This window comes from Rhamphochromis longiceps, linkage group LG3, assembly GCF_057381845.1.
Source record: "Rhamphochromis longiceps isolate RC_006_pf linkage group LG3, R_longiceps_female_GT1.1, whole genome shotgun sequence".
NCBI lineage: Eukaryota > Metazoa > Chordata > Actinopteri > Cichliformes > Cichlidae > Rhamphochromis > Rhamphochromis longiceps.
The window spans coordinates 52,405,536-52,422,786 of record NC_140559.1 but is presented as its reverse complement, the minus strand read 5'-3'; the positions used below and the strand labels follow the sequence as shown (position 1 = coordinate 52,422,786).

The 17,251-nt window shown below is 39.8% G+C and overlaps 1 protein-coding gene across 1 annotated transcript in view; it reads left to right on the top strand.

Moving 5' to 3' along the window:
* pcxb (pyruvate carboxylase b) overlaps positions 1-17,251 on the top strand; it is a 337,084-nt gene that overhangs the window by 69,590 nt on the left and 250,243 nt on the right. The window contains exon 10 of the mRNA XM_085400306.1: positions 5,252-5,370. Within this exon, the coding sequence (XP_085256432.1) occupies positions 5,252-5,370 (119 nt within the window). The remainder of the gene's footprint in view (positions 1-5,251; positions 5,371-17,251) is intronic.

Sequence of the window (17,251 nt, the reverse complement as noted above, 5' to 3'; positions counted from 1 at the left end):
TCTTCTAATATTTCTGGCTTTCTGAAGGTTTTTTTTCTTGAACTTTGGCTGCTGCTTCTCTCATTTTCAGTCCAGTCCTCGCATCTGACCATTTATAGAGGAAGTTTTTTCTTTCCTTTTTTAAAGCCACTTAACACTGACCTGTGAATCATTCAGACATAAAACGGCATTTAACTCTAGCCAAACCAGTGCTGTCTCTACACACAACAAATTTTAAATGATATCTTTAGGTACTTTGTTACGTGCATTTTGTCACAAAAACAGTTCATTAAGTGTTGTCCCCATTAAATTAATCTTAAACTTAAGAACGTACGTGTGTCTGTGTGTATTGTCGTTTAATAAAAAAGACTGTTCAAGTGGAGGACAAATGTGTCACGACTTAAAAACAACTCTTTACAACAGATGAGCAGTTTCTGGAAGTCATGTCCTTAAGAAACAGGAAAAAGTCAAACTGCCAGGTAATATAGTTTATCGTCTACTGTTGACAAGTTTCATCGGAAGTGCTCTTAATAGGATGACTGCCAAGAAGCCTTTATTAAGAGAAACGAGGAGAGGATGAGGTATGCCAAATTGCACAAGCACTGCAATGAAAAGCTAGCTGTCATCATTGGAGGAAGATATGTTGAGTTTTTGTCACAATCATTATTGTAAGACATGGAAAAAGTGAGATTCAACTAGAAAAACATGGATAAAGATAAAGCGATGCTAATGATTGTGACCACTGTTTATTTTCTAGAGTTTGTTGGGCTTATAGATCACCAGCAGACTGTGTCCTATAATATATTCCATGGAAATATTTGCCATATTTTACTGTCAAGTGGTTTTATTAAAATAAGGTGGCTTTAGCAATTAGTCATTGTATTGTATCAAGCAGCCGTTCCCAATCCCGGGCCATGGCTGGTACTGGTCCGTGAGTGGTTTGGTGTCGGGCCGCGAGATTTGAGGCTCGGGTGTAAAATTTATGGTTTTTGGGGTTTTTATCCTTTTATCCTTTTCCTGGCTCTCTTCCCGTGTTGTAGTAGTCTTATTTTGAAAGAAATATTTACGCGTTACCATGGCGACCATAGAGGAATAAGGGGCAGAGAGGAGGCTCTTGGCGCATTTCAGGAGGACGCTGCTAATAAAGTTACACAATTACACTAAATTCATGTTTATTGTATTTACAAAATACCACAGTTTGTCTAGGCCGTCATGGTTTGGTGTGTAACTGGTAAAGGTCGAGCTGCTTCTTTCACGATATTGGTTTCATTTTTTACATTTTTGCCCCCCTTGGATATGATCAAGGTGTTTGGGGCTTCAGTGGGTACTGTGCGTCTGCCAAAGATGATAAGTTCCTGCTGAGTTTAAATTTTGACTTCTTGTTACCAAGTTGTAAATGATTTCAAGGTAAAGTATGTGTAGAGAGGGTAACCAGGGATACGGGCCTCCATCATTTAAGTTTTCTGCTATTTTACCTCTGAATACTTCCTCTAATCTACTTTCACTCTGTCCTGTTTCCACCGTCTCTGAACACTTCCCCCGTCTGTCTTTGTCCTCATTTGATCATCCATCAGTTTTAACTCCAACTCCCCTCCCTCCTTCATCCATTGACACTCAGCACCACGAATCGTTCTTAATGCATTTTGTTTCACACGCTGACTCCGTCTACCTCGTACAATACCTGCTATCCATCTCTGTCACTTTTTATTCAAAGCTATACACCAGTGTCCATTCATCAGTGCTGGGATCATTTAAGCAGAATCAAACACTTGCAGCAGGGAGCTAAATGTGTAAATGCTCCTTATGCTTTTTACAGATGCTTAAAGAAATGTGTGCGCATGCTTTCATGTGCATGCTGGTGACCTCTCCTTGTGCAGTTCATTGACTTGGCTGCCAGACCTTATAAAACGGTGACCGCTCAATCTGTTACATTGGCTGCTACTTCACTGACTCACTGTGTGAGCGCAGGGGGGAAAAAAACACCAGTGCAATATGGAGTCACACACACTGGTACAGTACATGTGGGAATCTGTGTGCACTTGAAGTCAATGGAGGTGTGTGTTTACATGTCTGTTTGAAGGCTGCAGTGTGCTTTCTCATCTCTTTCCATGAGAATTCATCTATTAAGTCTTGGATCAAATAACTGGCTTCATGCAGGAGGTTGAAGCAAAGGTGAATAAAGCTAAAAAATGGCATTCTGGCAATGTGTGTCCACAAAGTAGCCCAGCAGTTGTGCCATCACCAGAGATCAGGACATATAGCTAGTATGCACACATGTTTGCATGTGTTTAACATTGTAAGTTTTCTCTGTGCTTGTGAATGCTTTGAGTCAGTTTTTTGGTAGAATTTGCAAGGTACTTTCATAAATAGGTCTTTTTTTTTTCTTTTTCTTTGAGAAGAAATCACTACTTTCTGAATTTTGTATTTTTATTTTATTTTTTTCAGTCAGTATTTGATGCATGAATTTGCATGTGAGTCTGCATATTATACACCTGATCTGTTTACTTGTGAGATGAGTTTTCTGGGGGCTGATGCAACTCTACAAGTTTTGGGATTAATAAGACATTTTAAGCAGGTGTTATTTTACTCAAATGGACAGTTTGATTACAGACCCATGTGCTAGCCTGGTTTTATTTTTCACTCTAACTGCGTTTCCACAACAGCGATGCTCTGTTCAAGTCTTATTTAGTTGCCAGAGTCTAATTGCTGCAATTTAGCTTAGGGCCATCTTTGTCTCTGCAATCAATCTCCGTCTTTTCCTCTGCCCGTTTGAATGTCTTAACATTTATGATCGCCAAATGGAAAGCAAAGCAATCCTGAAGGCATTAAGATGGTTTAACAATTAAGAACTAAACAAGCATGTTTGTTTAAATACAGGAGAGAAGCAATTTAGGTCCTTAATTTCTCTTGGTGAATTCATCCTAGTCTGATTTAAATAAAAAGCTCAACACTACAAAACAAGATTTGCTTTTCTCTGGTTTGTTTGGACATTTGATTACTTGTGGCCTTTAAATTTTATTCTAACATTTGCGTTTTGCTTTTTCCGTTTCTCAAATGCGGTAGATTTCAAATAATGACAAAGCTTTGATTATAGGAATAATCACTGAGATGTTATCTGGGGAACTTGGGCTGGTCTGATTGTTGGTGTACCAACCAATCACATTGCTTTGCTCACATCAGGATTGTAATTTGTGTAAATCTGCCCAGTCTTGAAATTATGGGCACGATAATAAAGGTTATTTATGTAGCATTTATATTCCAATTACACTCTGTATGCAGCTCCCACTGGGTGAAATTAAACTGGTGCTGAGACAATCCAAAGTGGGAGTTTGAAAGATGAATGAATGGAAAGCGCTCGTATTGGCCTGCTAACATGCTAATTTCCATCAGAGGTTTGTTACTCTGAGAGCAGCGATGTACAGCTTTGAGCAGGAAAGCATTTGGAGTCGTGCAATTTCAAAGAATACCAATTACACAAGGTGATTATATAGTTAGATTTTGTTTGGGACAGTTACGATCGGGTGCCAGACTAGTTTCTTTTAGACAGTCATTCCAAAAACTCTAAGGAAGAAACATGAACTATAATAAACAACTAGTTCAAAAAACTGCAAATCCTGCTTGACATTAAAATCAAAGTGGAAATTGAAAAGAACCAGTTGGTGATTCTCCTTAGTGCCTTTTGTTTTCTGGAAAATAAGGTTAAAATGCAATTTTCCATAAAACAAAGCAATTTTATATGGTGGATTTCATAGTTCTGATTAATAGAACATCATAACTGTGCCAAAAAGAGAATATTTGTTGGCTGACTATGTGGAAGTCGTGAGATGTAGTTTGCACTTTCTTTTTCTTTTTTTTTTTGAAGGCTGTTGTTAGAAAGTGAGTCACATTAAGACGAATTGTCAAAACCTATTCATCATTAATGACCTATGTGCCTCCAAGGTGCAGTATAAAATCAACATGTTTGTGATCTGCTGAACTGGTAGCTCCATTGTTATACTTTTGCTTCCATGCACTGCATAGGGTTGACTCCACCTGATGTGCACTGTTGTGTGTTCGTTGGTGACGCTACTTCGATGTAGCAGGGGTCTAGCCCTTCAGAACATTGAGACCCACAACGACTAATCAGAAATGGCTTTGCAACACAACAAAAAACAACAAAAACCCAGGGTGTTAAATCATCCTTAGGACTTCTCAGTTTCCAATCTGTTCAGCTGTCAGTGGTATATGCCAGAAGAAGCCCAGCTCGGGGCGGCACTATGGTGCCCACAGGACCCAAAGGTGTCCCTCCAGGTGCTAAACACAACAGGACAATTACTAGATTGCTTGACCATAGCCTGTAGGGTCAGACTTGTGTGAGTGTGAGAGATTTTAGATGCGTAGCTGTATTAGATCCTGGTCTTTTACACTTCTTATTTAACCATCATCCCTTATTTTCTTCATATAAACTTCTCAGACATCTTAATTGAAGATCCCCTTTCCAGTAGAAAGTAGTGATGGGAAAGCAAACTTAATACATTGGCAGTGAGCAGTTATCTGACCCAATGCACAACCAATATTTGTGGAGCTTTTGATGCTATATGTCTCTCTCTATGGATCCCATCTATCATTTTGGGTGTGGAGGTGTTAATATGTAATAAGCCCAGGGTGGAGTCTGTAATTAGCTCACAGTTTGTCATTTGCCCGTTCACATGCAAATGTTGGATCGGCTATAAAAGGAGACGCGAGTTTCCCTGCTATGCCCAAGGGCGCTTGGAATAGAGTATGTGGGCAGTACCTGAGCCACAGCTACCCCTTTGTCCACCCCTATTATGCTCTGTTTATGTTTTCCTTGTGGCACTTCTACACTGTGCACATCATTTAAAGGACATTTCAAGATCTCATCCCCAACAGCATCGACACATTGGCGGTATAAAGTACACGACAAGGGTTGTGATTATAATTACAGTGTAGTAGATGAAAGGTGGTAGAGAAAATGGTGTTTGAGATTGAAATAAATCCCTCTTGATTAATGACCTGATTTTGCATTAAGGAAAGATGAAAACTGCCCTAACTTACTTGTTACACTCTAAACAAGTAATGAGGCTGATTCTTTGTGCTTTTATGTAGTCATGTTTGCCTGAAGAGAGTAAGAAGGCCTTTTGTTTTTCTCCTTCATGGCTCAACAGGATGAGTGGGTTTACCTGCTTGATTGTTTACACAACTAATGCTACCAGTACAACTTGGATAATTAAGAGCTATAAAATTGCTCTGATGTGATCTTTTCTTGCTGCAGGTTGGATACGAGAATGCAGGAACTGTGGAGTTCTTGGTGGATAAACACGGCAAACACTACTTCATAGAGGTGAACTCCAGACTGCAGGTTGAACATACGGTCACCGAAGAAATCACAGAGTGAGTAGAAGTTCACCTTTTGTAGATGCTGGGGTCGTTGCATTTTGCATGTGTTTCTTTGGGGTGATTGGTCCATAGACGGGGATTCTCTAGGACCTGCCGATATGCTAAAAAAATCAGGTTGTTGGTTGTGTTTTCTTAATTGTTGAAAAATAAATAAATCAGTGGCTGTCTTGCAAGCTGCACAGAATGCAAAGCTGGGTCACTACTTCAGTCTAGACCTACATCTGTTTAGATAAAGAGAGAAAGTCTTGGTGCTTAATAAATGTACAGTCATGAAAAAATAATTCTCAGTCCTGTAAGAAGCTAAATATACTCTTACTGCTTCTGTAGGTATTAAGAGGGTGAGCAGCAGCGAGGTTCTACTAATTAACTGCTCTTGATTAACTGATCAGCAGCAGGTGTGAGCACACCTATAAAAGCAGGTTTTGGCAGTTTGCTGGGGTGTAAACTCGATGTCAATATCTTCTCACGGGTAAATGTCCCAGCACCCTAAGATCAGACCATTCAATCCTTAAAAATTAAAATAAATTAATCAATTCTTAATGGCATGTTTGGTAAAAAACAAACACCTCAAACTGTCAAGCACGGTTGTGGAAGGGTGGTACTTTTGGCTTGTTTGCAGCTATAGGACCTGGGCAGCTTGCAGTCAATGAGCCAGCTTCTCTGTGTATCAAAGTATTCAAGAGTCACATATGAGGCAATCTAATAGCTACTGTAACTGGGTATTTCAATAGAACAGTGAGCATAGCAGCAAATAAGAATGGCTGTACAGTCAAGGCGTTGCTGTGGTCCAGACCGCGAGCTGCTTAAAATGCTGTGGTAAGAAAAAAACATATGTTGTGCATATGTTATATAAGTAGGTAATAATAATAATAATAATACTACATCATGTGAGCATCCAAATATTTAAAGAATGTTTAATCTTCGTCAGGTTTTTTTGTAGGAATAATCAAGCTTCACTTTTGGCAGCATCAATGTAAAAAGCTTCCTGCTCTGAAAATTGTCTCAGGTAAAGGCAGTGAATGTTAGAGGTACATGGAAGAGGAGTGGCGTTTTAAGTACATGAGGAGGCAAAAATGGTCAAAAAGCAAGAAAGAGGGTGAAATGGACAAGACAGAGAAAGAGGAGATTGACAGAAAGCTGACAAGTACAAAGAAGAGGACCTGAGCAGGTGGAAGCAGTGAAGAGAGAAGCTGCAAGATGAGGTCAGAGGAGGGTCGAGAGACAACAAATTTAAATGGGACAGGAGAGAACGAGAGGATAATGAAAGCTATAAATAGCATTCTGCTCTACTGATGACCTGTGAGATTTGCTCAGCTGAAACAACACAGATGAGACACAACATAAGACACAAATGCCAGATAGGTACAGATCCATTGGCACTGGAGTTGCACAAAGACTGACAAATCTTGGTTTTAGCACTAATGTGTGTACACACAGAAAACCACAATTAGACTAATTAATGTAGGATTTTCTGCCTAATTTGCTGCATTAATAAACGGAGCTGACACACTAACCAGTGCTACTAACACTAAGTTATTGGCAGATGGTGGAAACAAAACATCTGCTGCACATGGCAAACACATGACTGACAACTTGATTTCTTTCTTCTTAATCAGTTTCCACACTCTTGTCTTGCATTAGCTTTTCTTTCTGTTGGTCTTGTTTTTTCTTAAAGGATTGAGGGATTTGCATTGCAGCACAGTTAATAAGCTCTGAGTGGAGGAAAAACATCAATAAATATTTGCTATGGTGATAATTTAGTCAAAGAACTACTAGCATTGGAAAGGTCTTCTGAAACCATTCATTACTCTGCGTTTAAGTGTGTGCCCTTAAATTGTAGGTAATTGCACTAATTATTCGAAAGACGACATTTAAGGTTCGGCATTTCTTATCAGTCCAGATTTTGGTCGTTTAAAGAGAAGTTTGCGTTCAGGGTTGTCTGACTAGGTGAGAGCTTGCTTTATTCAAACCAGAAATGTATCAAGAAGTCTTGTGCCTAAAACTTGGAGCCAGAAAGACTTGAAAGCCACTTTATTAGGTACAAGTTGATAGTTGTACCTAAAAGACGGTCCACTTTCAGTGGTGCTTTATCTTGCTGGAAATCAACAGATGTGTACACTGTATTAAAGGGATCGATGTGATCAGCAACACGTGTGCAGTTTTTGGTGAGCCTGTATTATATCCTTAGTTTCTTGTTCGAGCAAACAGGAGTGGCACCTGGTGTGGGCTTCTGCTGCTGAAGGCCATCAGCTTTAAGGTTTAACGTTTGTTTGGAGATGGCCTACGGGCTTCCAATCAGCTTGAAGCAGTCTGGCCATTCTCCTCTGATTTCTGGCATCAAAAAGGCATTTCTACAGAACTGCTGCTCTCTAGATATTCCCTCGTTTTCTGACCATTCTCTGTAAATCATAGAGCGATTTGTTTAGAAAAATCCCAGTAAAGTCGATCAGCAGCTGCTGCTCAGTGAAATTCAGAAGGCCATCACGACTGTGTCAACATGCCTCAATGCGTTGAGTTGCTGCCATGTGATTGGCTGATTAGATATTTGCTTTAACGAGGAGTTGAACAGGTGTGCCTGGAAAAAGTGGCTGAGTGTATTGCCTTGCCAGTGCCCCTAAGAGGTACAGTTTATTGATTTAAGCCCCTGGATATCCCGTGCCCACACATGCAACATGTTTCGATATTCTTCCATGGACTTGAAGTGGGCCATGTAGTTTTCAAACCCTGTGTGTGTGCAGATTGTTCATCATTAAGTCCTATCAAAAATGTCAAATAGTTTATTTTCAAAAGCGCTTTGCTTTTTTCTTTCCCCCCCTTCCCTGCCTTGGCTAAGCTTAATAGTTTATAGTGTTGTAAATAACTGTAATTGTGCGAAACAAAGGCAGTAACCTTCAGAGGTAAAAAATGAAGCCGCTGTGGAATAGCCATGTCCTTAAATATTCAGTGAGTCATTTCCCAGGCTCTCACATTAAAAATGCCAAGTGTAACAACAGAATTAAATGTTCCATGTATAGCTTTTAAGAGGTTTTGGTCTCCAGCTAGCTTCTCTCTGCATTCACAGCTTTATGGTGGGTCATTTTATGACTCTGGTGTTTTTAAATGGTTTATTATGTGCTTGTTATTGCCCTTATATTTGCATTATTAGGGGTGCAGATGCTTTGACTTTGCACAAGTTGGTAATTTGAGTTACTGAACTGGGCACGTTGGCGGTGTTGGTGTCTTTTGGACTTGAAGTGCAGAGATGTGGTTAGTGTGTCAATAATTGAAACGATTCGTTTGCAGCATGTACATACCAGAAAGAAAAGATGGCAAACATGGGTCTGCTCATAAGAACACTGAAACAAAAACTGCTCAACATAAGACTGATGCACTAATATTAGAAACATTCCTACTGTGCAAAAGGCACCAAAAACCTTTGAGTTTACATAAACATATCTTTAATGTGTTATCTTTTTAAACAAACCAATTCTTAGATCCTGATCTGCTTTTTTCTCCTTTAGTCATGTCGCCGTATGAATGATAGAAACTAAGCAGAGCTATACTGGGATAGTCTTTAGGAAGCAATATTGTTAGAATAATATGGCATGTATATAATAAGTCGTGCATTTCATATTTGAGGAGCAGATATTGCCGTGATGTAAACACGTACTGCTGTACTGCTATTGAGTGCCGTGCCAAGTCCAATATATTTGAAACTGGAAAGGGACGCCAAAGAACTGTGGCAATATCATACTAACATTTCATCTGCTTTCAACTCAACAAGGACGTCTGTATTATTGCATCATTCTGCATTATTTGTGAACACCAGATATGAGCAATACTTCTACATTGTATATCCATGTTTTTTTTTTATCCCGTTATTTCACTGCAGCCTCATCCACCTGTCCCCTGCTTGTATCAGCAAGACCGTAAACTGACACAGTCATTCTCATGTATTACGGATCCCCTCTTATCCGTCCTTGCAGCAGTTTGTCATATTTTGTTCATCCTGCAGAGAAAACCCCATATAGCTGAGGTAATTTGACATTTTGGGGAATTGGGGTCATTTGAATTGGCAGGAGTGCAGTAATTACTTGAATCTGGGCAGCTCTCCCTGTGAAACGTGTTTGAAAGTTTCAGCTGTCACACGCACAGCTTTCATTTCAGGTTTAGCTCAAAGCAGCCAGGGTAGGGTTACTCCCGATGACGGCTGGAAAGAGAACAGTGCCTGAAAAGGTGAAGTTCAGTGTATATTCGTCTTAATTGTAGAGGAAATGTACTTTTGAGACTAACATTGCATTTGTGTGCAAACGACAAGTGAAAACTGTATTAGGGCTTTACTGCGTCCATTCATCTTTGAGCTCTCCGTTTCACTTGACTGCACTTCCAATCTGAGGTGTGAGCACATTAGTTCTTGTTTTCATGCGAAATGCACTCTTATTAACAGACTTGTCAGGGAAATATTTTACCAAGTTCTGAAACTCTCTGCTGAACTCGCCGTTCATTCCCCCGCGCTCTTCCAACATTGTTTTTCACCACTTTAATATCTTCCGTTTAATTCATTCTGTATTTTTTTTTAATTTTTTAATTTTATTTTTTTTTATTCATTTTCAGGCACAACAAATACCTATATTGAACATAAAATACACAAAACAAAAAACAAAACTTGCCTGAAAAAGGAGTGGGACGAAGAAAACTTATTAAATCCCACCCCTATACTCACTCATCAACAAAAAAAAAACAATAAACTTCCCGCAGCTACGCCCATCATTGCATACAGACCCATCAACAGCCCCGGGCAGATACAAGCATCTAAGCGGCAGCTCGCAACCAACAATTAGAGCCTTCATAACTGAATACAGAATATATAAATTATAAATTGCATTACCACAGGTAACAGGCAGTAATAACTACAAGTAACAGACACACATACATATACATACATATATATCTACACACACAAGTACATATATGTACATACATACGCACACTTTATTTTTTATTTTTTATTTTGGAATCCATACCAGCAATGGTAAGAGGACAGACATTACAGAGCACACTAAAACCCATCATTGAGTATACTGTGACCAGACCAACTGTTTGTAGAGAAATTTAAATCTATGAATATTTTTGCATTGTTTCAATTGTAAACTCAGACTGTTCCAGATTTTCACACCACATACAGACACACAAAAGCCTTTACGGGTTGTTCGAGTTCTGGGTAATTTGAATTCTCCAAAGCCTCTCACATTATAAACCTTTTCTCGAATTTCAAATCTAGTTTGTAAATTTGCCGGTAAAAGTTTAGTAAAAGCTTTATACAAAATTATGGATGTATTGTAATTAACCAGATCCTGGAATTTAAGTAACTTTGCCTGAAGAAAGAATTTGTGAGTATGATCTAGATAACCAGCCTTGTGAATAATACGCAGTGCTCGTTTCTGTACTGTGACTAATGGATTAGTTGTATTTTTATATGTATTTCCCCACACTTCCACACAATATGTAAGATATGGAAGAACCAGGGTACAGTACAGAGTACGAAGTGCATCTTTATCAAGGAATTGTTTCACTTTGTTCAAAACTGCGAGGCTTCTGGAAATTTTGGTTTTTATGTGTCTGACGTGGGGTTTCCATGATATTTTGTTATCAATTATAACTCCCAAAAATTTGTTTTCACTCACATTATCAATTGGTACACCTTCAATGATAATTGGTAATTCTATATTATATTTTAAATTACCAAAAAACATTGCTTTAGTTTTATTTATATTTAATGATAATTTATTTATGTCCATCCATTTTTTTTATTAATTTTAGCTCCCTGTTTACGGTCATTACAAGATCAGTATAATCATCGCTACTGAAAAATATGTTGGTGTCATCTGCGAACAGTATGAGTTTAAGTACTTGAGAAACATCAAAAATATCATTTATGTATACATTGAAAAGTTTTGGTCCCAACACTGACCCTTGGGGAACACCACATGTAATACCAAGTTTCTCTGAATGGTAATGCCCTATGCTAACATATTGTTCCCGACCTGTTAGGTAACTTTTTATCCAGTTACCAGCTTTCCCTCGAATACCATATCTTTCCAATTTATCCAGTAAAATTGAGTGATTGATTGTGTCGAAGGCCTTTTTGAGATCAACAAAAATACCAACTGCATATTTATTTTTATCCAGTGTATCAGTAATTTCTTCTACTGCCTCAATTATCGCCATTGAAGTGGTTCTTTGCGTTCTGAAACCATACTGACCAACATTTATTATTTGATGTTTTTCAAGGAACTTGAATTAAAAAGTTTTTCTAGAATTTTTGAGAATTGAGGCAGTAGAGAAATAGGCCTATAATTGGTAAAACTGTGTTTGTCATTACTTTTATATAGTGGTATTACTTTCGCAATTTTCATTTTTTTTGGAAAACAACCGGACTGAAATGATAAATTACAGATATATGTTAAGGGACTAGCAATATTCAGAATAACCTGTTTAACTACAGACATATTTATGTCATGATAATCCATTGAAGACTTACTTTTACATTTTAATGTGATATTTATTACTTCTTGCTCATTTCTTGCTGAGAGGAACAGTGAAAAGGGATTTGATTTTATATTACTGATATTTTCATTTTTATGACACGGGATGTCCGCTGCTAGTTCTGGGCCAACATTTATGAAGAATTTATTGAACCCATCGACAATATTACTCATGTTGTGATTTTCACCATTTGCATCAGTAAAATATTCAGGATATGATGTTCCAGAAGATCCTTGTTTAATTAAGTTGTTTAACACATCCCAAGTTCCTTTTATATTGTTTTTATTTTCATATAATCTTCTTCTATAATAAAGTTGTTTGCTCGTTCTTATAATATCAGTCAATTTATTTCTATATGCTTTATATCTTTGTTCCACTTCTTTTGTTTTTACTTTGATAAACTGTTTATACAGATTGTTTTTCTTTTTGCAAGCATTAATAATTCCTTTTGTGAGCCAAGGACTTTTTATCTTTTTTTTCTTTGTCATGTGTTCGTTTACAGGACAATGTTTATTGTACCACATAGTAAAAATATATAGAAAATTATCATAAGCCTTGTCCACATCTGACTCTTCATACACCGAACTCCAATCTTGTTGTGCTAAATCGAAATTGAAGGCATGAATTGCTTCTTCATTTATTGTTCGCTTTGCTATCATGATCTTGGTATCTATTTTTTTTAAATCACAGTCACACAAAGTAAAAACTGGTAAGTGGTCAGTTATATCACAGACAAGCAGACCACTATTAATTTGGAAATCCATGACATTAGTAAAAATGTTGTCAATAATAGTGGCGCTATGTGAAGTTATTCTGCTTGGCTTTGTTATTGTTGGATATAGTGATAAGCTGTACATTGTGTCAGTAAAGTCATCAATGGCTTTTAACCTTGTTGGATTTAGCAAATCAATGTTAAAATCACCACAGATAAATAGTAATTTTTGGTTCACCGAAGCAAACGTTTTTTCTATCCATTCATTAAAAGTGTCAATACTTGAACTGGGTGTCCGATATATACAACTTATTATAACATTTCTCTTTTTTTCATTCATAATCTCAATAGTCAAACATTCCAAAATTCCATCAATAGCCATAGACATAGTTGTTACAACATTATATTTTATAGAGTTATGAACATATATAGCAACCCCGCCGCCCGCCTTATTTAATCTATTCATGTATTTTAAATCATATCCATTCAAACAAAAATCTATTCCTTTATCGACATTGAACCAAGTTTCAGTGATGGCTATAACACTAAAGGGGCGAGAAAATTGTTGCAAATAGTCCTTAATGAAATCAAAATTAGAGTACATACTTCTGCTGTTAAAGTGAATTAATGAGAGCTTCCCGTCTAGGTTAATTTCTTTTTCATATTGTTCCTGAGTGAAATAATTACAATTTTTAACAAAAGAAGAGAGAAAGTTACTTTCAGAATCTATTTCTGGATCTATTATATTATGCTCCTTATATTCACAATCTAGATCAATTACTTTCTGTTGAAGAACTAATTTCAACGTGTCCATGTCATTTCCTGGTGTAATTGATACATTGGTGTCAGTTATACTTGTCCAGATCCTCCATGTTCCTCACTATCAGTACTTTTGCCTCTTCTGGTGTCCCGTTTAGCTTAATGAAAATCTTACAGTTTGTTACCCATGTATGTTGTATTTTACCGTTCTTCTTCAGTTGCCTTGCCTTCCTCGCGATGTCTGCGTTTTTTCGTGTCAGATGCTCATTAATGAAAACGTCCGTGCCTTTCAGTTTGCGTCCTTGTTTCAGCAGTGCGACCTTGTTCTTCCGATTGACAAATCTCATAATGATGGCCGGCAGTCTGTCACTCCTCCTGGGCAGTGAGTGACATGCTTCTATGTGCTCCAGGTCCATCTCTATCCCCTTGCTTTGGAGGAAGGACGCCACCTGTTGCTCTACCGAGCGGGTCTCCTCGTCGCTGGGCTCCCCGACGTTCCCGGCCACCGCGCGCGCGTATGAGCGCGGCTTGATTTTAATACCGCTGATGACCACGTCGTTCGTACGGGTGTACTGCTCCAGCTCATCCACCCGCCGCTTGAGATCCATGATCTGTCTGTCCTTCTCGGCATTTTGGAGGCGTAGCTGTTTTACCTCCTCCAGAAGCCCCAGAAGCAGCTCCTGCTGTGCCCTGACTGCGGCCACGTCTCCGCACAGCGCTCCGAGGGAGGTTTTAATGTCCTCAACCTCCTCTGGTGTTGGGCCTTTCTTGGGTGGCATACTGAAGCGAGAGCACGAGGCGGCCACCACGAGGGACCCGGAAGCGGAATTTCTGATGATGGCGCCTGGCTAGGCCTGCTGGCTGATGGTGGAGCCTGGCTGTGGCCTGCTGGCTGATGGTGGAGCCTGGCTGGGTCTGCTGGCTGTGGCCTGCTGGCTGATGGTGGAGCCTGGCTGTGGCCTGCTGGCTGATGGTGGAGCCTGGCTGTGGCCTGCTGAGCCTGGCTGTGGCCTGCTGGCTGATGGTGGAGCCTGGCTGTGGCCTGCTGGCTGATGGTGGAGCCTGGCTGTGGCCTGCTGGCTGATGGTGGAGCCTGGCTGGGTCTGCTGGCTGTGGCCTGCTGGCTGTGGCCTGCTGGCTGATGGTGGAGCCTGGCTGTGGCCTGCTGGCTGATGGTGGAGCCTGGCTGGGTCTGCTTTTAGTTTAATTTTATGTCTCTTCCACGATGTTATTTCTCTCTGCAACACAGAAATATGTGTCTGATCTGTGTGTGTCACGCGACTGCCAGTACACCTCTCATATACACACAGTTACTGTCCCTCCACACATACGACTCGTGTCCCTCCACACATACGACTCTCTGTTCAATTTAGCTTTCTCCAACCTGGCTGCAGCGGAGTCCTAGTTTAATTTTATACCTTAATCCTCCCTCTGCACGCTCATTCAAAACATTTATGTACGTCCGATGGTCACCATGCCAGTAAGCCTACAATCATGTAATTGGATCATCTCCCTTAAATTAGTCATTCTTACTCCACATCTTTATTCCTTATCTCTTCTATGTTTGATGTCTGTCACTTTTTGGGTTTTCTAGTTTTCCTCTTTCTGTCGTGTATGTGTGGATTACTGGATGTCCATTATCACCTGTAATCCTTGGCAGGCTTTGCGGGAGTTGATGCTTCATGTAATGGTGCTCATATCATTTCCACTTAAAAACGGCAACATAAGTCCACAGGTGTGGGTTTCTCTTCGTGTATGTAGCTGGATAATGTGGAGAGTTGACAGGAGAGCAGGGTCCAAGAAGTGGCCTGCGGCTGGCTAAAACACAGGCTGCTGCAGTGTCCTTTTGGACTATGCTTCACCCTCAACCATTTGAACTCTTGTCATCCAGTGTAGTTGAAATTTGGCACCAAAAGTACAAGTAGAGTCAGTGGCTTCGAACAAAACAATAACTCTCCCGTGAATCTCTAGAGGTCTCCAAATGTTGGCTTTATCTTGCCTGAACTATCTAGCAGTAAAAATGTTTGTTGACATGAGGTTTGGAGCAGATTTTTCCTCTGTTGCCAGCAGCTATTTAAGAATTTTGGTTCTCAACATTGGGCTGATGTGGAGCTGGGTATTTGTATTTTGATTTTTAAATGTATGAAAACAGTCCCACAAGGCATACTGTGCCCAAATAACAGAGGGAGGCGGGGCTCACAAAAATCCACCTGAACACGGTGCTCCTCAAAGCCCACTCACTCCTCTTTAAAGGAAAAAAAGTACAACCTGCACATGTACATTTCTTATCTTCACTTTCCATCCACACGGGGATACTGGATAAGTAGAGTGCCACTACTTCACCTGACTGCAAACAGGAGTGATCAAACGTTATGCAGATCCCTTATTTCTATACATGTTAGTGTCTCCAGTGAGAAGCTAAGCTGGTAGTAATAGGATGCTATCTGCAGCGAGGGTTAATATAATACGTATACTTTCATGTATCAAAGTTGCCTCCATCTCTCTCTTTAATCCTCCATCGCCTCTTCCTCCATACCATTCTGCCTCTTCTGTCGCTCCTCCCTCAGGCTGTTCCCTTCATCTGTCTTTCCTCAACCAACTTGGCGCATTTATTTCTTGACCTCTGCCCATTTCTCCAGCCCTCCCTTCTCTTTGTCACACCATTGCCTCCTGTTCGCTCTTCCCGTCTCCCTGCACCATCCTTTCAGCCCTGTCAGTTCCTCCCTCCGTATCTACCGCTCTCTGTCAGAGCCGTGACTCCTTCTCTACCCCTCTCCTTGCTCTCCTCCCCCATATCCATCTCTTCTCTGTCATCCTCTCCTCTCATTCGTATTCACCTCAACATCCATTTTCATTCATCTCTCACAATCTCTGTCCTTAAGTTCACCTTTGCCTCATCCATTCTTTGTCCCTTTATGAACTTCTCCTTTTTTTTTTTTTGTCCTCAGTCTCTCAGTCTGCTCTCTTATCCTGCTGTCTCATCACTCTGTACCTGCCTGTCTTTCTGGCTCCATTCATTCATGTACTAGTGCAGGCAGCAGACAACATGAAAGATGGTTAAAGAATAGCTTTGAAGTAATGAAGTGACATTGCAAAGGCAGCTTCACACATGATATACTAAGATGCAGCAGTTAACCTGGTATAAATGGCTGAAATCAGGCCTACACAGATGTCTTAAGCATCTTTTATTAAGTGTCCACAGATCTCAAGTCCAATGGAGGAAAAAAAACTTCCTGACCTCGAAAGTCAAAATCTCCAGTCTCATTTTGACTTTCACCTGGACAGACGTGCCACCAGGAAGCACTGATGAGCTGACCTCATACATCGTAGTTATGTGTGAATTTAGAAGTTTGCCAATAAAGGAAGGCGCCTGACATGAAGAGCTGTGGAAGTTGTAATCAGAATCTTCAATTTGACACTGAACTTTATGAGGAGGTGCTGTGGAGAGGACATAATTGCTCTCACATGCGACCTTTGGAAGAATGTTTAAAAGTCACTGGTTAAAATTTGGGCACACTCTTGCTCCCATATTCATAAAGCAGGTCATATATTGGGTGATTATCTATACTGTTTCGTGGGTCAGTGGTTTAGTTAATGCTACATAACTCCATGACAAATATTATGTAGTTAGTCAAGAAACTGAAGAAGTAAGGCCAGGGTTATATCTGCGGACACTACAGATGAATTGTTCTTCTACTCGGGCAGGAGTTTGCTAGCAGGGAAGAATCACTTGAGACCCATTAGCACATAGACCTCACATTGCAGGATGCCTTAACCAATCCAGTGAGACCAGCCCGAGTTCTGTCTCAGTACAAATGAGTGTAAAGACGTTTGCATTAAATAAGCAGTTCTGTACTGTGAGTTTCTTTTCCTGCATTG